The sequence below is a fragment of the Grammomys surdaster genome, unplaced genomic scaffold (genome assembly GCF_004785775.1).
Source record: "Grammomys surdaster isolate TR1022 unplaced genomic scaffold, NIH_TR_1.0 126158, whole genome shotgun sequence".
Lineage (NCBI taxonomy): Eukaryota > Metazoa > Chordata > Mammalia > Rodentia > Muridae > Grammomys > Grammomys surdaster.
Window position 1 is genome coordinate 193205 of NW_021620966.1, and position 26488 is coordinate 219692.

Consider the following 26488-nt stretch of genomic DNA (forward strand, 5'->3'; position numbering starts at 1 on the left):
ATATATATATATATATATATATGGTATACAGACATTCCTTCAGGAGAAACATGCATATACATAAAATAAAAATAAGTAAACCTAAAAACTAATAAAAATATAAGACTGGTTAGCTCTGACCTCCATGTGTTTGAGCCCACTGTTGATGTTGATAATAGCAATTAATCAATGCTTACTTAGCACGTAAGAACCAAGCATTATTCTGGAAGTTTCTATTTATTTGTTCCCTAATCCTCATCTTAACAAAACAAGAAAGTTAATATGGTTTTCTTCCATTTTCTCATCTGTAAGGAGACATAGAATGGGTTATGATATAGTTTTATCTAGTATTTATAGCCATATCTTTTCTTCCATAGGGAAATAAATTTAACATCAGGAGTCAAGAATTCTTGTGTCATGTGAGATGTGTTTGTCTCATTCCTTCCATGATCTGCCTCTTCTGTCATCACTCAGAGAAATGTTTTACAAGTTCAGTAAGATCTCAGATTTAAACATGCTGAAACAGAGCACAGGCAAACATACTTATTATTTCTCCTTGTTAGAATTTGTTTTTTGAAACAGGATCATATATACCCTTAAATTCGGTATGTAACTAAGGATATTCTTGAAGTCCTGGTTCTCCTGCCTCCAAATTACAAGCACAGAAATAGCAAGCATGTGTCACTATACCTAACTTAATATTTGTTTGTTTGTTTGTTTGTTTGTTTATTCTTCTCTCCTATACTCCATCCTGACCAGTAGTTTCCCCTCCTTCCACTTCTCCCAGTCCCTTTTCCCCTTCCCCTCTCTCCAGATATACCCCTCCTCCTTTTCCCTTCAGAAAAGAGAAGGCCTCAGGGAAATCAACCAAACATGGCATATCTAGTTCAAATAAGACTAGGCACAAACCCTTATATCAAGGCTGGAAGAGACAACCCAGTAGGAGGAAACTCCCAAGAACTGGCAAAAGAAAATCAGAGCTTGCCCCCACTCCAACTGTTAGGAGTCCCACAAGGATACTAAAATACACAAATATAATAAATATACAGATGACCTAGATCAGACCCATAAAGTCTCCCTGATTGTTACTTCAGTCTCTGTGATCACCTATGAGCCCTGCTTAGTTTATTCTGTCAGCTATGGTCCCTGAAGGATTCCCTGAGAAAATGTTTGGCTCTGAGTCTTTGCCTCTTCCCCCATTAGTTACTGGAGGAAGCTGTTCTGATAATGATTGGGATAGGCTCTGATTTCATATATAAATATATATATAGTGTGTGTGTGTGTGTGTGTGTGTGTGTGTGTGTTCTAAGAAATATCATTAAGAATCATTTTATTGACTTATTTTCTTTGAAAACTATTGTCAGGTTCTTTTCTCCTTCCTTCCTTTTTTAATTTTTTTTTTTTTGTACTTGGGTGGCAATGGTCTCTATCCTCTAAACTGAGAGAATTAGCTACTCTAAAAAGAAGTAATTAAGATTCTTTGTTTGAAATACGAATATACAGGACCATATAAAGTTTAAAATCACAGATAATTGAAAAAGGAACAATCTGGACATTGGTCCCAACATTGCTACCAGCCAAAAGAACCAAATACAAGGCAGCAGAAGATGATGACCTGGATCTAGACACCTGTGGCAAAGCAGTATTTGTGACAAGTGACTGATGTTGCATTAGCAATAAGAAGTGTCTGTGTTTCATTCCTTGTTTTTTACTTCTTTTTCAATAATTTATCTTTTATCCACTTTACATTCTAATCACAGACCCTCCTCCCTCCTCTCCTCCAAGTTCTGCTCTTTTAAATTCCTCCTGCTATTACACGTTAGCTCCTCAAAAAGGGAGAAGCCCACCTTTGGTACCAACCCCTCCCCCCAGCCTGGACCTGTCAGCTCAACAGCTCTCTCCTACTTCAGGTTGCACTAAAAACTATCAGCTTTCCAAGTTCCTTAATATATGAGCCTGAATAATATATGCAAGTAAGAAATATGCTGCTACAGAAATTTAAATAGGCATACTAACATATATTGTGCTTCTTCTTAATGGTGGAGTACAGGTACAACAATTTACCTGTCACTTTAGAAAGAATATCTCTAAATGCCCCACACCCCTGAACTAGACATTTTACCGAATAATGGGGCCCTTTAATTTTAGTTAGACATGTGTCTTAGTCAGGGTTTCTATTCCTGCACAAACATCATGACCAAGAAGAAAATTGGGAAGAAAGGGTTTATTCAGCTTACAGATTCATATTGCTGTTCATCACCAAAGGAAGTCAGGACTGGGACTCAAGCAGGTCAGGAAGCAGGAGCTGATGAAGAGGCCATGGAGGGATGTTACTTACTGGCTTGCTTCCCATGACTTGCTCAGCCTGCTTTCTTATAGAACCCATGACTACCAGCCCAGGGATGACACCACCCGCAATGGGTCTTCCCTCCTTGATCACTAATTGAGAAAATGCCTTATACCTGATTACATGGAGGCATTTTTTCAACTGAAGCTCTTTTCTCTGTGATAACTACAGACTGTGTCAAGTTGACACATAAAACCTGCCAGTACATGTTTGCCATCGTCTGATGTAGACATAGTTTATCAACAAGTACAGAGTGGTTGCTACCTACTGCTTACTTGGTTCAATCAGCATAATGTCACCAATATAATGAACTAGTGCAATATCCTTGTGGAATAGATAGGAGATCAAGATTTCTGATAACTACATTATGGGGAGAAAAGTCTAGAAAATTAATACATCATTAAGGTCAAGTGGTGAAGATGTTCCCAGACCTTTCTAGATAAAAGCAAATTGTTTCTGGTGGTTCATACAAATATCAAGGGGACAAAAGACAGCAACAGTAGCTGCCTACCAGATACTAGGATATTTAATATTCAGCTTAAGTAAGGAAAATAGATCTAGTATAGCAGCTGCAACTGTTATCATTATTTAAATTTTTAATAATCAACTAACCATTCTGTCTTCCGCATAACTCTAATAGAGTTTAATGGGGGATGTAGTATAGCTACCACCATGAATCTTTCAAGCCCTATAATCTCTTTGTGTACATAATGCTGTCTTGGTTCACTACTGTGGGTAGAGGCAGTTTAAATGGCTTTTCTTTAGGCTTTCCAACCATAAAAAGCCTTCATTCTACAGGTCATGGAATCGATGTGTGAATTAATGCAACTTCTACACATATCTATCCCAATTATGTATTCTGAGACTGTGAAAATAACCACATGATAAGTTTGAAGATCTACTGAACCAGCTATAAGTAACCTTAGCTAAATTCCATTGGCGACTTGTCCTCTTTGAGTCTCCACTTCAACTGGAGGACCACAGAACACTTGGGGAGTGCTCTGAATCATCAATTCAAAGTCAGTGTCTAGTAGGTTCCAAATATGTGTCATTATTTCATTTGTCCCAATGCAGTTAGCCTAATAAGGGTCCATAAGTCTTAGGGGATTGTTGAAGAAAAAGTATTCATAAACTTTCTCAGTATTCTATATCTTTAAATTCATTCATCTGGAAATTTGTTCAAAAGCCATGATTCTCTGCTACTATGATTCACAGTAATTTTCCATTTATTTATTCTAGAACATTTTTTCTAATACCACTTATACAAGAAGACAGGAATCTTATCTATTTCTCTAGTGGGGAAATCACAATAAATTAGACAAAGAAAAATATTTATATGTATCAGACCATTATGAGCATTGTTTAGCCTATGCTGTCCAATAAATTTCCAGACATGGAGGTATTGAAACTACAGAATTGTAGTTTCTAGTAGTTTTTTCAGAATGTAGCGTGTCCATATCCTTAGCATCTAATGATGAACAAATCATGTATTGAATGGTGAAGATCTTTTTATGAGTTTCAGAAAAGATTTTAATCAAGTAAACATATGAATAGAATCAGTATCATCAGGAGAAAGGTATCTGGCCTGACCAAGGCTTAGCACATAAGTGTGTAGGCATAGTCTAAAACTCTAAAGAGCCAGAGCAGCTTTTACAAAGAACGTCCTCAGGGAGTTACAGATTTTTGGGGAAACTACAGGTTTCCTGGTGATGTCTCAAAGGGAGGGAGATTAAGAAGAGAACTTTGTGTATTGAAGTGAAGTAATAACTGGAAGACACATCAGTGATGAAGATATTCCTAGAAGTAATCTATCCTTCTGCGAGAGAAGTAAATAACTTTGAAAACCATTGCTACTATCTGGTTAAAACCAAATATGATGAATCCTGATTTCTGTGTGTTTAAGCCCTTTTCCCACACTTAATGCCAGTGATTAGTAATCCTTACTGACACCTAAGCAGTAAATACTTTTTCTAATAATCTACATTTATTTGTTTATGAATCTTCACTCAAACTCTGTGAGGTAAACATTGTTGATTTCCTTGTTTTACTTCTTTGGAAACAGACACAAAAAATATTAAGATCCTTGTGTTACTTGGGAAAGGTGTGTTCATATCTAGCTGATCCTGAGTATGGGTGGTAACATCTCTTCTGTCCCCTCCCAGAGAAGACTTATTTTCCTGACTCAGTAAAATTATATATTCAAACATTCTCTCACAGAGAAGTCATTATACCTTCCTGTGAGTTTCTGTGGTTAACACTGATATTTTATTTATCTATTTTTAGATAGGGTCTCATGCAGCCAAGACTAGTCTTGAATTAGCTGTGTAGCCAGGAATGACCTTTATTTCTTATAACTCTGCTTCTACCTTCTAAGTGTTACAATTTAATTCACAGGCCATCATATTTGGAATGTATTTTTAAAGCAATTTTTACATTATAATTTAATCACATTTCTCTCTTCCTTTCATCCTTCCAAACCAGCCTTTATACTCCACCCCATTCTCCTTCAAATCCATGGCCTCTTTATTAGTTATTATTACATGTATATATTTATGCACATATGTGTTCCTAAATATAACCTATTCAGTCCATATAATGTTATTTGTATGGATATTTTTAAGATAATTTGGCACTAGACAGCCAGTTATTGTGTTCTTCACTAGGGAAGACCACCTCTCCTGCTTCCAGCTTTTCTCAGTTGCCTATAGTTCCTCCTGTCAGATTGAGTGTTCATGAGGTTTTTCTGCATTTAATGTGGTATTTTTGATTGGCATCATCATTGTTAATTTGAGTAGTCCATGTTGGTGAGATTTTATGAGTATAGCTTCTGAGATTAGTAAAAGACACAATGTCACAGCAAACTTCCTGTCACTTACACTCTTTCTGTACCCTTTCTGCAATGTCCCCTACGTCTTAGATGCTGGAGTGTGTTGAATATATATCTAAGGCTGGAATCTACATGTCTGTATTTTGATTGATTATGATTTTCTGTAGTAGTCTTTCTGTTGCAAAGAGAAATTTCCTCATTGAGAATGGAGACTATATTTATCAGAGTAGACCCTGGAGGAGGACCAAAATATATTTTTAGTATGTTGTCAGGTTGTTTCAGGATTAGATTTTGTTTTGTATGTTTTGTTTTGTTTGTTAAACTATATCAAACTTTAAACACAGAGGATATCCAAATCACAGAAATTAGTTCACATTCCTGGTATGAAGTTGTGTGACATTATTTCTGGGAGACATAAACAAGTGTCCATCAAACCAGTTAAGGAAACAGATAACAGATTAAAAATACAGATATCACCAAAGTCCAATTTGGTGAGCTATTAATTTTATTGAGGTTATTTACAAGAATATGAGTCAAAGGTTATTTACAGGAACAGAAATGACTGAAAGTCAGTGGCATCACCAAAACCTTACCTCAGCAAGGGTGACAGGTCATGAAATCTGAAGTGAACTGCACAACCTGCACACAAGTCAACATACTGGAAAGTTTCTTTTCCAGACATCTCAGTTGGCCTGAGTATGTTCCATGTGTCTTCTCTGTCATTTACATGCAGCCAAGCTGCTCTATGCCTTTTCCAGGCAACTTGGCTGCTCTGTCTCTTTCAGGAAGTTCTGCTGGTCTCTGCTTCATCCAGGTCATGGACTGATCTTAGCTTCTTCTAAGCAACTCGCCTTGAAAGGAAAATTGGACTCAAGCCCAAGAACCAAGCTTTATAATGGAGTCACTTGAACAAATCAAGATGACTTATACAAAATAGGCTCTACTCTCTTCTTGGACTAAAAAGCAACTAAATATTTTATTCACTCTTTATCATGCAGGAACATTTAACTTTATGTGCATTCATTTATTGAAGTCAATTATTTTCTCATTGTGAAAATAAGTTCCTTCTTTGAGAAAAAGAATAGGGGATTGTAGTCTATATGTTTTGTCTTTACATTTGATATGTCCTTTAATTTGTTTAATTTTCTCATTTCTGTACTATTTATTGTGTTCCAGACCACTACCCCTGAAGAAGGCTTTGCTCAGTTCCACTGTGATTATTCACCTCCCTTCTCTATGACACATCCACAGGTATAGTTGTTCACAGTATCCAACATTATATGCCTGGTAGTTAGACCTTGTGATCAATAGATGGGATTGTTTAGGTGGTTCTTTCTTCTAAGCCAGGTTCTTCCTCAAATCCATGTCTGTGTAGATGGATTTGAAGTTCTCCTTGTCAGCTAACATCCTACTACAGCAGTCTTATTGATGCATCAGCCCCTTGTGAGTTCCCCAACTGACTGGCCACTGATGTCTGCAATTCCCTTTGACTAATTGTCTTGGAGTCTGTCTTCTCAGGATTCTCTGTCCCACTCCCACTCCCACTAGTGTTCTCAGAGATGATCACTTGTAGTGGGAGGTAGTAGAAAAGGCAGGTGGCTCAGCTAGCTGCTGGTCTGGCTGCCATGTTCCCTCTCTAATGGAGGCCCCAGCTTGTCTGGAGTGCTGGGCTGGGACCCTCAAGATGTTGGCATGGCTGTTGATCAGCTCCATGACAACCAGTCTCCAAAGTCAGTCCAGGGAGTATTTGCCACCCCCATGCGGTAGATATAGCAATTCCAGTACCCAGTAGAAATAAGACTCTTAATGCTTAAGATTATCTAAAGGATTAATATATCAGGAAATACTCAATGCACAAGATGCTCACACAATTAGAATTGTAAACCCAGTTACCTAACCTTGATATGAGTAACTGCTAGAGACATGAGGGTAACATTTCCTGCCATCTTTCCTATCCTCCTTCTCCTCTTTCTCCTTTCTTCTTCCTCCCTCCTCCCAACTCCTAGCTCCACCTACCTCTTCTACTGCCCAATCACAAAGCTCCACTGCAAATACAATGGGCAGGAAAGGTTCCCATAAGAATCACTGTGACAACTCACCCTAGGTTTCTTTTTTAATTTTAAATCTAGACTGACTATGGCCTTGATTCTGTTGGGGATGGGATGAGATCACTAACTCTCCATTGTTTATAAAGAGTAACTGTTGTCATTTTCTTTCATCAGGACTCTACAATCTTGCCTCAACATTTTTGTTGATTTCTAATTCTTTAGTATAAATCACACATTTTAAATATTCATGCACAAATTACTATTTTATTCACCCTTTTATTGTGGACAACTAGAATGAGAATATTTTCTTCTGTTTCTACTTCTTATCACTTTTGAGGATCCATCTTAGTTGATTTCACCATAACTTTTATGACTGTATCAGCTGGAAGCAACCACCATCCTCACTTCTGTTTCTCTGGAATTCTGTTAGTACCATTCAGATAATGCATTGCTTCTTTTTGTGAACCAGTTGAGGGTACAGAGTATGAAACCAGTAAATGGAACCACATGTATGGAGATTGACAATTATATTCTACTCCCTATTAGAGGTGAAAATTGGAAATGTTCCTTAGCTTCAGGTTCTGAGTTTGGAAAATTAACATACAAGTGCTTACTTTACAAGCTACCTTTAAGCATTGTATAAAATATTTGATAACAATAAAGACTATAATAGACAGGTGAAAAAATATAGTAATAATATAATATTTGTATAAGTGATTTATCTTCTGTAGAACTTAAAGCTCTTGATGACCTTGGCAACCCTTGAGATGATTAGAGTTGCAAATGGTACAAAAACCCAGTGGAGAGACTTCTGGTTATAGTTCTGCAGGTAATCATGGCCACGCTCAGTATCCTCACATGTGAGCTATAAATATAGATGCAACCTTGCTCTTCTCTGGTTTCCTTTTCTTTGGGGTTCTAATAACTCTGACAGCTACAAGGCAGTTATCACAAACCACTTCTATACATTGTCATTTTTCTTACATCACTTTTATTTTTAATGATACAAATCAGTATTTTTCTTGGCCTCATAACACTACTTTCTTCAATGGTGTCACAGCATGGTCCTAAAAGAAAGGCTCAGTTTTGATGACTCTGTTTTTGTTTTCTGTGTTTTATCACTCATCCATTTTCTCCTCTCATCCTGTTGCATGATTAGATTTTAGTTGTATTATGTTTATACATTTTCTGATATTAAAGCCATCTCTTTCCTGATGGAAGCACAGTAGGAACTTAAGTCTATGCAGGTTGTCATTTTACTGTTTTCAGAATAATTTATTTATCCTCTTTAGTCCTGCTGAGTTGATGATGACATGAAAAGTATGACTTTAAAATTCAATCATTAGGATATAGTTTCTATAGATTTTATATAGGACTAAGTCTTATACAAGACATTGCTTGCTCTAAATCAGTATTTTACAAACTTTGTTAATTTTAGAGTCTTTTGTAATGGAATAGTGAGATAAAATTTTAAAGCAAACAAAAGAGAAATGGTTTATTATTCAGATAGTAACACAAAGCCATCATCACAGCAGTCTAAAGCATGATACCATAAGAGCTCCAGCTTAAAGCTATCCTGGGCTATATAATGAGACCCTGTCTCAAAAAAGCAAAGCATATTCTTGAAGATACAAAGGGCTATTGGGAGCTTTGTAACATAATTCCTCTCATATGGCAGACATTTTCAAAGTTACTTTCAACAAATTCTAAAGGTACAGGAGATGGTGAAATATGAGTTCTAAAGGACTGTTTATTTATTAGAAGCCTTTGCACATCCCAGCTCCAAGAGATAACAAATAAATGTATGCCAAGTAGAATGAATTTGGAGTAATTTCAGTTAATAATGTTTCAAATTCAATGATTATTATCTAAAAGATTTACGAGAAGGATCATGGCCATTTTTCACTAGTATTTAAAGAGAAGATCACACTCCTGGTGTGGCTATATATTTTTGTATATCTTTTTACAATCTATAACAAGAAAGATGGCCTAAAAGTTCTTGGAATTAGATCCTACAGAATGCAGACAGCTTTTTAAAATAATGTGTATTCCTTTCCTCTAAGTCTTGCTCTTCTACTAAATGGTCAGCTGGGCAAGGTAAATACTTCAGATATTATTCTTGGCAAAACATTTTAATAGCAAACATCAAATCATCCTAAATTTTTATTAATAAAGCTATTTAGTATGTTATTATTAAATTATAATCTTTTTTAAAAATATTAAAGATAAATCATACTAGAGAAATAGATGAGTTTCTCGTGGTGGGGACAGAGGAATAGGCTGTGTGGGTTCACCTTGTCACTGCTAGTTAGTAGTATGACCACAAAGACTATATGGACTCAGATGTCATTGGTAGTCTGTAGTATGACTACATGAAAGTTATATACCAACAACTACTGAGCTTTGTGAAGTCCTGTGTATCTATTCTTAGAATGCCTATAAGCTTATCCAAGCTTCATATTCATCCCTCCTTCTTAAAAAAAATAGGGAGAAAAGAATTTATTTGGCTCACACTTCCATATCATTGTTGATAATAGAAGTAAGTCAATACAGAAACTCAATACAGGGCAGAAACATAGAGATAGGGCCTGATGGAGAGGTCATGGAAGGATGCTGCTTACTGGCTTGCTCATCGTGGCTTACTCAGTCTGCTTTCTTATGAAACCTAGGACCACCAGCCTGGGAATGGTGCTACCCACAATGGGTTGGATTCCTTCCCATTAGTCACTAATTAAGAAAATGCCCTACATGCTTGCCTGTGGCCTTACTTCATGGAGAAATTTTCTTAAGAAAAGCTCCCTCCTCTCAACTTTAACTGAGTAAAGTTGACATAAAACTAGCACGATTGATGCCTTTCCAAGGTGACACACAAACACATCATCAGTAAGCTACACTCTTTCCTTTCTCATATTTCCTAAGATCTCACATTTTAAAAATGTAAATAACGTTTGTTTATTTATTTATTTATTTATTTATAAACTCCAAATTTTATTCCCCTCTCTGTTCCACATCCCATACCTCCTCCCCGTCCCCTGTCTCCATGAGGATATCCCCACTCCCCAACCCCACTCCATTCCCCACCCCCATGCCATGAAACCTCTAAACTCCCTGGGGCCTCCAGTCTCATGAGGGTTAGGTGAATCTTCTATTACGAAACCCAGACCCAGCAGTCCTCTGCTGCATATGTGTTGGGGGCTTCATATCAGCTGTTGTATGCTGTGTTTTGGTGGTCCAGTGTTTGAGAGATCACAGGGGTCCAGGATAATTGAGATTGCTGGTCCTTCTACAGGATCGCCCTCCTCCTCAGCTTCTTCCAGCATTTCCCTAATTCAACCACAGAAGTCAGTAGCTTCTGTTCATTGACTGGGTGCAGATATCGGCATCTGACTCTTTCAGTTGCTTGTTGGGTCTTTTGGAGGGTAGTCATGACAGGTCCCTTTTTTGAGCACTTCATAGCCTCAGTAATACTGTCAGGCCTTGGGACCTCCCCTTGAGCTGAATCCCACTTTGAGACTGTTTCTGAACTTTCTTTTCTTCAGGCTCCTGTCCATTTCCACCCCTGCAGTTCTTTCAGACAGAACAATTGTGAGTCAGAGTTTTGACTGTGGAATGGCAACCCTCTCCCTCACTGGATGCCCCATCTTCCCATTGGAGGTGGGCTCTATAACTTCACTCTCCCTACTGTCTGACATTTCATCTTTGGTCCTCTCTTTGAGCCTTGAGAGTCTCTCACCTCCCAGGTCTCTGGTGAATTCTGGAGCGTCCTTCCAACCTCCGACCTCCTGAGGTTGCCTGTTTTTATTCTTTCTGCTGGCCCTTAGGGCTTCAGTCCTTTTCCCTCACCCAATACCAGATTAGGTTCCCCTCTTCCCCTGACCCTGTCCACTTTCCCTCCCTGCTCCCTCCCTCCCTCCAACACTTGTGATTGCTTTCTTCTCCCTCCCAAGTGGGACTGAAGCATCCTCACTTGGGCCCTTCAGCTTACTGACCTTTTTGAGTTCTGTGAACTGTATCTTGGGTATTCTGTACTTTTTATTGGCTAATATCCACTTACTAGTGAGTACATACCATGTATGTCTTTTGGGGTCTGAGTTAACTCACTCAGGATGATATTTTCTATTTCCATCCATTTGCCTTACAAAACTCATGATGTCATCATTCTTAATAATTGAGTTGTAGTTCATTGTATAGATGAACCACATTTTCTGTATCCACTCTTCTGTTGTGAGACATTTGGGTTGTTTCCAGTTTCTGGCTATCACAAACAAGGCCACAATGAACATAGTAGAACATGTGCCCCTGTGACATGGTGGGGGTATCTTTTGGCTATATTCCCAAAAGTGGTATTGCTGGGTCTTCAGGTAGATCTATTTCCAATTTTCTGAGAGGAACTTCCAAATTGATTTCCAGAGTGGTTGTATGAGTTTGCAAATCCCACCAGCAATGGAGGAGTGTTCCTCTTTCTCCACATTCTCGCTAACATGTGTTGTTGCCTGAAGTTTTGATCTTAGCCATTCTGATTGGTATAAGGTGGAATCTCAGGGTCTTTTTATTTGCATTTCTCTGATCACTAAGGACTTTGAACATTTCATTAGGTATTTCTCGGCCATTCCAAATTCTTGTGTTGTCAATTCTCAATTTAGTTTTGTACCCCATTTTCTGATTGGGTTGTTTGTTTTTTGTTTTGTTTTTTGTTTGTTTGTTTTTGTTTGTTTGTTTGTTTTTTGGTGGTTAGCTTCTTAGTTCATTATATATTTTGGATATTAGCCTCTATCGGATGTAGGGTTAGTGACGTTTTTTTTCCAATCTGTAGGTTGCTGATTTGTCTTATTGGCTATGTCCTTTGCCTTACAGAAGCTTTCCACTTTCATGAGGTCCCATTTATCAATTCTTGATCTCAGAGCCTGAGCCATTGGAGTTCTGTTTAGAAAATTTCCCCCTTGCCAATGAGTTCAAGGCTCTTTTCCACTTTCTCTTCTATTAGATTCAGTGTATCTTGTTTTATGTTGAGGTCTTTGATCCACTTGGACTTGAATCTAGTGCAAGGTGACACATATAGCTCTATTTTCATTTTTATACATACCAACAGTCACATAGACCAGCACCATTTGTTGAAGATGCTTTCTTTTTTCCATTGTATATGTTTGGCTTCTTTGTCAATGATCAAGTGCCCATAAGTGTGTGGTCTTATTTCTGGGACTTCAATCCTATTCCATTGATCTACCTGCCTGCATCTGAACCAATACAATGCAACCTTTATCACTATTGCTCTGTAGTAAAGCTTAAGGTCAGGGATGGTGATTCCCCCAGCCATTCTTTTATTGTTAAGTATTGTTTTCACTAGTCTGGGTTTTTTGCCTTTCCAGATGATTTTTGAGACCTGCTCTTTCCGTGTCCTTGAAGAATTGTGTTGGGATTTTGATGGGGATTGCATTGAATCTGTACATTCTTTGGTAGGATGGCCATTTTTACTATGTTAATTCTGCCAATCCATGAACATGGTCATTCTCTCCCTTTCCTGAGATCTTTTTTTTTTATTTCTTTCTTGAGAAACTTGAAGTTATTGTTGTACAGATTTTTCACTTGTTCAGTTAGAGTTACCCCAAGATATTTTATATTATTTGTGGCTATTGTGAAGGGAGTTGTTTCCCTAATTTCTTTCTCAGCCTGTTTATCATTTGTATAAAGAAAGACTACTGATTTATTTGAATTAATTTTATATCCATCCACTTTGCTAAAGTTGTTTATCAGCTGGTGAAGTTGTCTTGTAGAGTTTTGGGGGTGGATTATGTATACTATCATATCATCTGCAAATAGTGATACCTTTATTTCTTCTTTACCAATTTGTACCCCCTTGATGTAAAATTCCACAGACTTTATGAATTTAAACACATTAAAATTCAGTCTCTTTCAAATAACCAATCTTTTTAACGTCTAAAGTCTTTAAATGTTGGAGTCTCTCTGTGAAGTCAAAACTAAACACTTCCTTATTTCAAGAGGGAGGAATCAGGCATAGTCACACTCAAATCAGCAAAAACAAACTTCAAAAGTGTAAATATCTCAAGGTCCAATGTCAGGGATTCACTCAGTCTTCTGGGCTCCTCCAAGTGGCTTGGGTCAACTCTCTAGCTCTGTTCTCTGCAACACATATATTGTCTTTCTAGGCTCCAATTGACTCCACCGCCATAGTTGCTTCCATTCTTTGTGATCATCACATGATACTGTCATGTCCAATTGCTGGAAACTTCTGATACAACTAGGATGCACCTTCACCAATAGCCTCTCATAGGCTCACTTCATGGTTCCAGCCCTCAATTTCTCTGCATGACTCCTTCCATTCTGAGACTTCAACTGCTGCTGGGGCTGCACCTTCAACAAACTACACTGGAACATGGAGTAAAAATGGAATGTCACTGTCACTTCAAAGCTTCTCCCATATGGTCTATTCCTTTTCCATCCAATATCTCCCATTTGGCTGCTAGCTCCTGGGTTAGATTTATTTATTTTTACTTCAGTACAGTTGTATCAAGTACAGAGCATGCATGGAATGGACTGGGAGGTGGCACTGCCATTTCTGCGATCTCCAAATAATGGATAGGGCCAGAGATGTTCCATTTAGATACTGACTCATAGATCTCAGGGGAGGCCAATATTGGTTGGAACCAGAGCTGAGATTCTGAGAGCAAGGTTTGGCCATCATACTCAACCCATGTTAAGAGGCATCAATACTTATGAAATATTGTTGTCTCAGACAAAAGTATAAAATGAAACATTTTATAATTGTATATTGATGGCTTCATGATTCTACTATTTATCCAAAGTAAAATGTATTGTGATACCAGGATGTATAACAACTGTTAACAACTAATTTAGTTAGAATACTTGACAGAAACTCCAAGAACTATCCTGCCCAAAATCTTTTATAATGAACTTACTGGAGTCTGGAGTTTCCCCAGATTCCCATCAATATCAAGTAGAGTCTTGTGGGAAGAGTTGTTTCCAGGCACCTTCAACTAGTTTGTGCACATTTAAAACCTATACATTTTCATTGAATAAACAATTATAAAATGTTCACAACAACAAAAAATTTAGAAATCACTTTTAAGAGAACAAAAATGACCAGAGATCTAAGACCCCTCATCTACATTTTGAAACAGAACCTAAAGTTAAAAACCCCTATAATTTGACTTGAACTTGGTAGTTTTTGTCAGCCTGAACTGAGATAGTCTTGTCTTTTGGTAGGTATTTCCTACAAAGCTGAAAAAAAATAACTCTAGTATATCACATGTATCACTGTGGATGGACACATATAAACACATACTTGCTAGTATGTTTTTGAGGGCATCTGCCTTGGTATTTTAACCAGCTGATCAGACTCAACTTCAGTAAAGTAAAGAAAGTCATCAGTGATTTCTCTACCATTTTCTGACAGAATGGCTTGCTATGTTGGTAGACTAGGGTAATGACACCATCTGGTGGTCAGTGATGGGCAGTTCAATGCCGTGTACTGTCCTAAGATTATTTCCCAATTTCTTAGCAGGAGTTAAGTTGGTAGGACAGAAATGCCTACAGGGACAAAGCTAAAGAAGACTCCAGAGTGAGTTTTAAAGTGGCCTCTGTCCAATGCAAGGACAGTAAAATTTAAAGACAGAAATCTGAAGACAGATGAGACCTGCAAGGCTGTACTACACCCAGAGAACATGAAAAATGTAGTTGTAGTAAAGAGCTAGGAAGAAAAAAACAAAAAAAAACAAAACAAAACTGTTCTTCAGGGCTTCCCCTACCCTCATACTCATCTTTTCTGTGAACTCTTTCTGCATAAAAAGTTACTGTCAAGCCTAAACTAAAAATCTCTTGTACAGTGTGTACATGCCTAAGTGATTACAAGGTTGTGTAATGATAGATTTTAATCTCTTCCCTTCCACTAAGTGGAATGTGAAGCCAAGACTATTTCTTGCTCCTTCATCCACACTCCAGTCTATTTAGGATATGGGCTTCAAACAAAACACCAGAGTCTGACATACAGAGTGGGGCACACCTATAGGCCTAAAGCCTAGGAGCAAAGGTAGAAAGATGAAAAGCTCTTGGCTTGTCTATTCTACCTAAGCAACAGCCTACCTACTAACATGAAGAAAGAAAAGAAAGACCTCAGTAAGTCATTAAGTGAGTAAGTACAAGAACAAATAAATGATTCTCTGTGCCGCTTTTTATTGGTTTCTATATACAATAGATCAATTGCTGGCCATATGATGGATGATTTATTGGAAGCCAGGTACAGTGGTTGGTTTTGAACTGAAGGATGTTCATAAACATTTGCCTGTGTTGACTCACTCACCCATGAGAACTTTGTTTAAACACAGGATGTGGGCTGAGATCTTCTTCCTGTCTATGTTTTGGGGTGGGGGATTGTTACTGAATGTATCTTTGATCTCCTTCTAATGCTAGATCAGGGAGGGCTGTGAGATCTTCAAAACTGAGAGTTGAAAAAGAAAGTGAGAGAGGAGGATGTAAGCACAGCCAGTCATGAGGCAAAACCTCTGGGGACTCATGCTACAGAAGACAGAATGGACACTAACAGGATCTGAGGATCCTCATTCACTATGCTTCTGTACAAACTTAGTTGCAAGACAGGATGTATCAAGTTCTTGATGAATTGGGCACAATACAAGTAGCTCCATATTGATTCTCAAAGTGTTTGTACAAGTTTGCACTCTTACTAATAATGGAGAAGTTTTCCCTTCACTCTACATCCTCAACATAAGGAGCTGCCACTTGAGTTGTGGGCCTTAGCCATTTTGAGAGGTATGAGATGGAATTTCAGAGTCACTTTGATTTGCATTTCCCTGATGGCTAAGAATATTGAATATTTCTTTAAGCGCTTCTTGCCCATTAGAGAGTCTTCTGTTGCTAATTCTCTAATTAGCTGTGTACCCCATTTTTAATTGGATTGCCTGTTTTTTATGTCTAGTTTCATGAGATTTTATATATTTTGGAAATTAGTCCTCTGTCAGATGTAGGGTTGGTGAAGATATTTTTCCATTCTATAGGCTACCATTTTCCTATTGATGGCATCTTTTACCTTATAGAAACTTTTAAGTTTCATGAGATCCCACTTATTGTCAATATTAGTGCCTGTGCTATTGGTATTCTGTTAAAAAATTGTCTCCTGTGCCAATGCATTTAAGGTTAATCATCAATTACTCTTTTCTCGGGTTCAGTGTATCTGGTTTTATGTTGAGGACTTTGATCCACTTGGACTTGAGTTTTGGGCAAGTTTAGAGATATGAATCTACCTACATTCTTCTACATGCCAACATCCAGTTAGACCAGCAGAATGTATTTCTTTATTCCATTGTATCATTTTGGCTTCTATGTTAAAAATCAGATATGCTTTTCTATTACTATAGATCTGTAGTAGAGCTTGCTTACAGCAAGTTTATGTATAATAGCCAGAAATAGGAAAGAACCTTGATGTCCCTCAACTGAAGAATGGATAACAAAAGTGTGGTGCGTTAACACAATGGAGTATTACTCAGCTGTTAAAAACAACATTGTGAAATTTGTGGGCAAATGGATGGAACTAGAAAAAAATCACCCTAACTCAGAATGATTAACGTGGTATCATGTATAAGTGGATATTAGCTGCAAAGTAAAGGATAGTCATGCTATAATTTGCATACTAGGAGGAACTAAGTAACAAGGAGGGCTCAAGGAGAGATGCATGAACTCCTTTGGAAGTGGAAATAAAATAGACATTGTGGGTGGAAGCAGGGGCAGGAACTGGAAAGATCAAATGGAGAGAACACGGAAGAAGAGAGTACTGGGAGAAATAACTGCAACTGGGGGAATCCTGGGGACAAGCTAGGAACCTTAGTGCAATGGAAACTCTCAGGAATCTACAAGTATGATTCTAGCTAAGACTCCTAGAGATAGGGGATACAGAGCCATCTCTTCTAACCAGGCAATGCTTCCTGCAGAGGGACTGGGATACCAGCCCAGCCAGAAAATCTTTGACATACAATTTGTCCTGACATGTTACTCTGAGGTAAATACAGCAAAGAAATTGTGGGAGTGACCAACCAATGATTGGTCTAGCTTGATATTCATGCCACAAGAGGGATCCCACCCCTGACACTGGGTGGAGGGCCAGGATACAGACACCTAGGATAGAACCAAACATCACTGGGGAAAAGATCAATGAAATGATATTCTGCTATATTCATAGATTGGTGCCTAGTCCAATTGTCATTAGAGAGGATTCATCCAGAAACTGATAAAAACAGACCCACAGCCAAACATTTGGCAAAGCTTGAGAATACTCCAGAAGAGTGGGAAAAAGAATTGTAGGAGCCAGAGGGGTCAAGGACACCACAAGAAATCCCACAGAATCAACTAACCTGAGCTCATAGGGGCTCCCAGAGACTGAACTGCCAACCATGGAGTCTGCATGGGACTGACCTAGGCTCTCTGTATACATGTTACAGCTGTGCAGCTTGGTATTCTTGTGGACTCTTAACAGTAGGAACAGGGGCTGTCTCTGATTCTTTTGCCAGCTTTTGGGACCCTTTTCATCATACTGGGTTGCCTCATCCAGCATTGACATGGGGGGAAATTGCTAGTATTATTGCAGGTTGATATGCCATGTGTGGTTGATATCTGTGGGAGGCCTGCCCTTTTCTGGAGAGAAACAGAGAAGTAGATGGGGAGGAGGAGACAAAAGGGAGGTGAGATGGGAAACTGGGAGGAGAGGAGAAAGGGGAAACTTTAGTCAGGATGTAGTAGTAACAGTAGCAGTAGTAGTAGTAATGAAAAAAAAAAGTATACACCTCGTGGGACTACTTGGAAGGATAAATGTGATAATACATGAAAAGCATTTGGTGCATTACACAGCTCAAACCACCCACTGAGTAAGTATATATTGTCTTCCATTTATTTTCTGAATGTTCTTTCTTATTTTCTATCACACTGAAAAGGTAGAAAAGCCAAGTAGAGTGGGTCACTCCTATAATTCCAGGACTCTGAAGATGGAGGCAGAAGGACCAGGAGTTCAAGGTCAGTCACCCTTAGGGTTGTATAACAAGTCCACAACAAGTCTAGGATATGAGATCTTGTCTCAAATTTTAAGAGGAAAAGAGAAAGTGAGGGAACATGCTTTTTAAGAAGCTTAAGCCTGTGTTATCAATGCTTCACATCTAAAGAGTTACAGTCTCCTAATTGTCATTTCCCTTTCCCTAGACTCAGGTATAGCTACCACAGCCCAGGCAGCATCCATGCCCTGTGATACAGGTTGTGTTCTAAAGAAGCAGATAGAGTCACAGTGTGGGGCACCAGCTGTTTATCAGAAGCAGTCACTTGTGAAGGAAATACGGAAACAGGCAAGAATGGAGCCTTGAGGAGGTTTAGCTTACTGGATGCAAGTGTTACTAATTTTTCTCCCAAGTATAATCTTCCTTCCCTACTTAGGATTGTGGAGTTAGTGACACGACCAGTTGGGCAGTGAAGAATGTGTTTATTCTTGACCAGTAATAGAAAGAGAAAAACTCATGAATCAACTTGACCACCCTTTGTGGTGTGAGACGTTTGCACATGAAAGAAATGAAGAGGAAAAATATGTTGGTAAAGGACAGGAGTGTTGTTTATTGGTGGAGAGGGTGGTAGAGTTAGATAGAACTTCAGGCCAGGCTTGAACTGCTGTGTAGCTGAGACTAACCTTGACCTCTTGATCCCGCTGTCCCTACTCCCATAGTGTCAGGATTGTATGTATGACCTTCCTGGCTATATTCCTGTCTTTTCTAGGAATAGGTGGATATTTTCCATGAAATAGAACACATTCTCTTTTCATTCCTTTCATGTTTTTTCCAGACATTTTTTATTGGATATTTTATTTGCATTTGAGATGTTATCTATCCCCTTACCCCATTTTCCCCTCTCTTCCTGTTTCTATGAGGATGTGCCCCCACCCACCTACCCACTCCCACCTCCCCACCCTAGAATTCCCACACACATGGCATCCAGCCTTCATGAGAGCAAGGATCTTATCTCCCACCTATGCCCAACAAGGCCATCCTCCCCTAAATATATAGCTAGAGCATGGGTCCCTCCCTATGTGCTCCTAGGCTGGTGGTTTAGACTCTAGGAGCTCTGGATTGTTGATATTGTTGCTCTCCTCATGGGGCCGCAAACCCTTCAGCTCCTTCTTCAGCTCCTTCAGCTCTTTCAGCTCCTTCTCTCTAACTGCTCCATTGGGAACCCTTTGATCAGTTCAATGGTTAGCTATGAGCATCTGCCTCTGTATATGTCAGACTCAGGCAGACCTCTAAGAAGACAGATATATCAGGCTCCTGTCAGCATGCACTTCCCGACATCCATATCAGCATCTGCCTTTGGTGACTGCACATGGGATGGATACCCAGGTGGAATGGTCTCCAGACAGTCCCTCTTTCAGTTTTTGTCCCACACTTTGTCTCCATATTTGCTACCTTGGGTATTTTGTTACTCCTTCTAAGAAGGACGGAAGCACCCACACTTGGTCTTCCTTCTTCATAAGTTTCATGTAGTCTGTGAGTTGAATCTTGGGTATTGCAAGCTTCTGGACTAATATCCAATTATCAGTGAGTGAATACCATGTGTGTTCTTTTGTGATTGGGTTACCTCACTCAGGATGATACTTTCAACAAATTAGGAAAAGATCTTTACCAATCCTACATCGGATAGAGAGCTAATATCCAATATATACAAAGAACTCTAGAAATTAGACTCCAGACAACCAAATAACCCTATTAAAAATGGGGTATAGAGCTTAATAAAGAATTTTCAACTGAGGAAACTTGAATGGCAGAGAAGCGCCTAAAGAAATGTTCAGTATCCTTAGTCAGCAGGGAAATGCAAATTAAAACAACCCTGAGATTCCATCTCACACCAGTCAGAATGGCTAAGATTAAAAACTCAGGTGATAGTAGATGCTGTCAAGGGTGTGGAGAAAGAGGAACACTCCTCCATTGTTGGTGGGACTGCAAGATGGTGCAACCACTTTGGAAATCAGTCTGGTGGTTCCTCAGAAAATTGGACATAGCATTACCTGAGGATCGAGCTATACCACTCCTAGGCATATACCCAGAAGATGCTCTAGCATATAACAAGGACATATGCTCCACTATGTTCATAGCAACCTTATTTATAATAGCCAGAAGCTGGAAAGAACCCATATGTCCTTCAACAGAAGAATGGATACAAAAAATGTGGTACATTTACACAATGGAATACTACTCAGCTATTAAGAACAATGAATTCAAGAAACTATTAGGTAAATGGGTGGAACTAGAAAATATTATCCTGAGTGAGGTAACCCAATCACAAAACAGACATTGTTATATCAAACATCTACTTCCATGACAGTGGGAGATAGATGTCACTTAGCAGACAACTGATATTATAATGAAATTACAAGCTGCAGTAGCCACTCTGGCAGCCTATTACACTCTCTAGTTTGTGCCAGCCAACCTGAAGAGGAATTTCTGGTTAACATGTATAGCCAAGCATGGCTGCACTTACTTCAGCACTTAAGGGATAGAAACAGAATAGATAGAAGAATCAGGGATTCAAAATAATCGTCTGAGACATAACTAGTTTGGGGACAAATAGTTACCCTTTCTTGTAATCTTTTTGGAAGAATATCATTTTCTTAAGTGATGCTGACCACAGTATGTGCTCACTGTTAGTGAAGGGATTTCGGGGAATCAGAATCAGACATCTAAATAGAGAGAATCAGAAAACTCACAACATTGGTACACAATGAAACAGGTAGGCCTCAGCTTTTCTGGGTGGTCTATGAACTTGGCTGTGAAAGACCCTTTCCAGTTATTATGAATGGTGTCTAGAAAGGTATTAGAGGGGGCCTTGCTGATTCAGAACACAAAATCATGCTAGAGAGCAGAGACTGAAGTGACAGTAACTGAGCGGATGAGTGCTTACAGCAGCCAAGCTGGGGGAGGGATGATGAGGAGTAAGTAAGAAGAACAACCTTCAATGTAAAACACCTACAATCTACATCTTGCTCTGAAAACTTCCCTGCTTGAGGTTCACTCCCTCTACTACAAGATCTTGAATTCCCCCCCCCCCCCCAAAAGCTTTATCTGTGTGAAGATTCTGGGAACTTTGGGATTCTGGGAACTTTGTTTGGGATTCATTGTGGAGAACTAAAATGTTGCAGAACCAAAGTTATCTTGAGCTATTTTTAGTCCTTTTAATAGCCTTTTATTACTGAGCTCTGTATTTTACCTAAGACTTCCTATGACTATCAAGAAAGACCTTTGAAACATGCTCTCAAAAGAAACTAATATCCACCAAGCCAAGAGTTAAGGATATCATCAGATATGCTGTAAAGCAAGGCAGAGATTTCTCTTACTTTGCTGTAACATGTTTATCTAATGTGCCTACCAATGTATTTGGTACATGCATTGGTCTTTGACGTCTGACATTTATTTGTTCTGTGACTAACAGAAGCTCATGGTAACCACTTACAAATTTGTAAGAAAAAGAAACTTATGTACTTGTTTCTGGCCCGGGATCTCTCATATTTGCTCAAAGTAAACACTTTTATTTCCTTTGAAACAAGAACTGTTCTCACTGAAAACCACATGCCAGCATACTCTGATCCAGGTAACTAGAATAGAAGCTAAATATTACACATATCTGATAAGTGCTTCTAGTTGCCTACAGACATGATGAAAGAAGCTTTACACCATAAAACTAGAGAACTAGATAGATACATACCACCATTATTTTCTAGCCTTTGATACCTGGTCCCTGAGAAGAGAATAATGAATGAAACAAGTCCTACTGCTACCTCAACTTAGAATTAAGATCAATGCAAAAAAGGTTGGAATAGCTGTATAGACATCCCAGTGAACAGAGGAGACAAGAATTCAAGTATTATGAGACTGAGATGTCTGGAAGTGGTACTGCAGAATACTAGAGAGCAAGAAACAATAGAGAGATTCAGTGGCCTGTATAGAGCTGCCTTGGATACTTTTTTTCCTTTGAGACATTTATTGAGACAGAGTGTCATGAAGCCCAGGATATCCTGAAACCCAATGTATAGAAAAGGATTAGTTTGCACTTCTCTTTATCCTACCTCTTCATCTCAAATGCTGGAATTACTCATGTGAGATACCACAAAATAAATAACAAAGAGAATACTGCATTATTGTGAGTGACAGAGATTTAGACTAGGTTAGGTTTAGACTAGGTTAGTAGCAGTGAACGGTTAGCAGTGAAAAGTTAGAGGCCACGAATGGTGAAAATTTTTGAGATGATAGATGAACAGAGTATGTTTATGCTTTCGATTTAAAGCTAAGAGTGCTGCCTATGTCTGTACACATTACCTTTCAGCCACGTCTTAGGGCCAAAACCTAGGTGTCAATTAGCACAGAATCTTATGTACTGCAGAACTGCTTGTGTTTATCTGTTTTGTGTATCAAGGCCCACCAGTTTCTCATCACTCAACCAGACACCTCATGAAAGGCAATTTTAGGGATAAAGGATTTGATTTGCTCATGTCTCATGGAGATGAATGACATCTGGGGTGCCATCAGTGATGACAGGACCTTGCAGCTTGATGTATACATCTCAACCTATCAGGCAACAGAGATGCAGAGAGGAGCCAGAAGTGGGCTATAACTCTCTAACCCTGTCTTATAACCTTGAGTCTCTGTGGCCCTACATCTGTCAGGCCTCATGTACAAAAGGGTCCACAACATCCCAAAACAGCATCATCACTGAGGACCAAATAAGCACATGAGCCTATGAACATTCAAACCACCTTGTGAACTTTCACAAATGATTTCTTTCCCCATTTTCCTTGTGTTTTCTTGTCTCAAGCTTGATGCTGTACTTCTACACGCAATGTCAGTTCCCAAACCAGCAGGAACAGCAAAAGGACAAAACAAGTCAGGCCAGTTAACTCTGTCCCTTTTTACCCAGAACACAAAAAGTTTTCTGAAAGCTTTTAACAACCAGTTTAAATCCCATTATATTATATCAAAAAACTCAGAAGAAAGATGTTAACATGTTTATTTAAAATTACAGTACTCCAGAAAATTGTGGTGACACACACCTTTACTCCCAGTGCTTAGTGGGCAGAGGCAGGTGAATCTCTGTGAGTTAAAGGCCATCCTATTCTACATAGTGAGTTTTAGGTAAGCCAGGGTTAGATAGTAATATCCTGTCTCAAAAACAAACATATAAATAGATAAATAAAATTACAGTATTCCATAGATTCAACTAAAATACATTAAGCCCTAATAAAACAGTCTAAAATCAAAATGGAATCACTCATAATAAAATTCCAAAGGAACCTGAGCTTTTTACCAACCTTCTAAGAAATCAGAGGAGAAAGGCATTGTGTGCAAATTCTCAAACATGTTAGCTTCCTTGTTCACAGCAATAAAGTCTCTCTTCCTTAAGTCTTACATAAAATGACAATCAAAGCCACTAATGGTAATACAATCAGGTATTTTGGTACTGTTATGTCTTGTTGACCCTGTCTGTAAGGAAAATATCACTGAAATGGCCAATTCTCTTTTTGTTCTTTTTCTGCTTTATGCTTCTGGCTATAAAAGTAGTCTCTTCTGCTAGCCCTTTCTGTTTAATGAAATGAAGTACTTCTGGATTCCAAACTGAAACTGAAGCCAACTAGGATCTAGCCACATAAACTGTTAGCCATGCTTTACAAGAAATAAGACTATTATTCTGTATCAATATAACTGACTTGGCCTAGAAAGTACCATAAAGATCAGCATTCTATTGTAAAAGAGATGATTCCAATTGTTGAAACCACAAAACAAAATAAAGTCATAAATGCATTTATTTACAGAATATATCAAGAGAGTCACCAGGTAGATAAGCTACAACTTAGGGTAATCTCTCCTATCAGATTCAGGTGTTTATAACATTCTTAGCTTTAGGGCTCATGGAATCTGGACATCTTTCAAGCTTAGCTTTGCATTCTAAGAGTTTTTTATCTAGTAGGTCAGACAGAGGTCAAATGTAAATGGCAGTTAAAAGGAACTAAGGTATGTTTGGAGAGACTTTAAGAGCTTGGGCAGCAGACAATTACTATGAAATAGTGTTTTTCACCTACAACAGAGCAGTTGCATAGATGAGTTCACAGCTATTGAGATAACATCTACAAGACCTTTGCAAATACAAGGTCAAGCAGATAATATCCCAGCCTGGAGAGTGATTTCTATCATTGGTTAATTTCTTTGGTCTATTACAAAGTATCTCCTCCACCCCACATGTTCACAGGTCTGTTGGTTGTATATTGGCATAATGGCATCTTTGTAACTGTCCTAATGTTGTGAATTAGATATGCTCAACATGCCACCTAAAGGCTACACACATCCTAGGGCAGCTATAAATGTGTCCAACACATTTGAAGATGTGTTACACGTGGAAGTGTAAAAACAAACAAACAAACAAACAAAAAAACCTTGAGACAGTTGTAAAGAGACAGTTGTGCCCCTCCTTTTTGCCTATCACATTAATGAAACAAGAGACTTTAAGGAATTGGAATTTCCCCAGGAATATTTTTGTTTCCCCAGGAATATGTTTGTTTCAAGAAGGGAAAAGCTAATGCCCTGGTGCCAGCCAGAAAAAAAAAAAAAAAGAATTTTGTTTCAGGAAAACAGTTCACATGGTTCTTCAATTTGCCAGACCTGTTAGGAGACTGGAGCTGAGAAACAATGAGGGGTCAATAGTGGGTGGGACAAAACTTGGACCATGTTTGCTTAGCTATGCATGTCTCTGGCCTTCTATTTAAACCTAAGTTTCATATCAGTACCCTGCGGATGACTTGGAAGGACTTCTCTGTTCCTCCTCCAATGTGTCCACTGTGACTAAATCTCCTTTTTTACTTGCAGTATTACTTATTCTTCTCTTTAATTGGCCCAGTTAGGACAGGAGGTTGAATCTAGGTTGTGAGGGCTAGGTTGTGCAGGACCCAGGATCATACCCTAAAATCTTCAACAACTCTGTAAGTCTGGAAGATTTCATAAATAAGCTTATAGAAGTACTTTGGGAGGGACATGGAGACATGCACCATTTCAAGTTATAATGCAGTGGCATTGTAACTATGAAAAGGGTGGTCTGCTGCCCTTATCACTCACTGATCCATGTAGAAGATGGGAGGCCAGTTTAGTTATCCAAAGACACAAGGAAAGTACCAAGTGAATGATGTATATAAGCAGGCGAGAAATGGTGTGTATTTCAAAGCTGAAAGGAGAATCTATCTCCCCCTCCCCCGCTGTGTGTGTGTGTGTGTGTGTGTGTGTGTGTGTAAGCATTTGGAAAAACATTTGAGTGGTCACTTAAATTCTGATTAGGTATCAGAATCTAATTTTGAAAAGAGAAAAAAAAAGACAAGAAACACAATCAGAATTTTAAGTTTTTTTGGAAACAGGAATACCTGAGGAAGGATAAAGCAATCCTGGAAACTGGAAGAATGGCAGAAATTAAAATGAGGATGTTAAGACACCCTCACAGTCAATACGCATTACATTCTTCCCATTTTGCAGGGAAGGAGTTTCCCAAGAAGCTTTCGCACGGCAGACCAGGATTTAGCTTCAGCAGTTCTTGACCCAACACTTTGTGTTCTATCTTCTTTTTGCAAAGGTTGCCCTCCCCTCCACCCCCAGTCAGCATGGAGCTCAAAGGCAACATGAGAGACAGTTGATTGATCATTCACAGTCCTTCTTGCCTCTCCATCTCTGTCTTCAGAACGATTCAAGTGAGGACTCACCTCTGGCACAAACTGCTCCATCAGATGCAACGACCGGAAGTCTCACAAAGACCTTGAGGAACAGACAACTTCCTCTGGTTAGTGCTGTGGTGAGCATTCCACCTCCTTCACTAAAGCAGGCTACTAAACAGCCTTGGCCTCCACTTGGTGCCCAGCTTCTTGCAGCAAGTCTCCAACTTCATAACAAAAGGAGACTGAAAACTAAGACCTCTACAAAATGTAGCAATTTGCATTTGGTTTCCTCTGAGTACGGCAGACCAACACCGCACACCCACTCCCTATGCCTTTTTGTAAAGAAATGCACGTTCACATACACCCTGGGAACTTGGTGCTCATGTTTTCTCACACTGCCTGCAGCGTGGCTGCTACTCAGACCTCACATCCTTCGTGTGGTCCACCAGCTGCTGACTACTACTATATTCTGCTTCCTCTCACATGCAAGGACACTCGTGAGCTCTGTTGTGCAACTAACATTTGTATTGGGATTA

General features: G+C 38.9%; 1 protein-coding gene across 2 annotated transcripts in view; it reads right to left on the reverse strand.

Moving 5' to 3' along the window:
- LOC114612431 (chitinase-like protein 3) overlaps window positions 1–26272 on the reverse strand; it is a 64453-nt gene extending 38181 nt beyond the window's left edge. For both annotated transcript variants that reach the window (XM_028757415.1, XM_028757414.1), the window contains exon 1: window positions 26001–26272. In XM_028757415.1, coding sequence (XP_028613248.1) covers window positions 26001–26097 — 97 coding nt within the window. In that variant the 5' untranslated portion in view covers window positions 26098–26272. The remainder of the gene's footprint in view (window positions 1–26000) is intronic.
- Window positions 26273–26488: the final 216 nt, after the last annotated feature.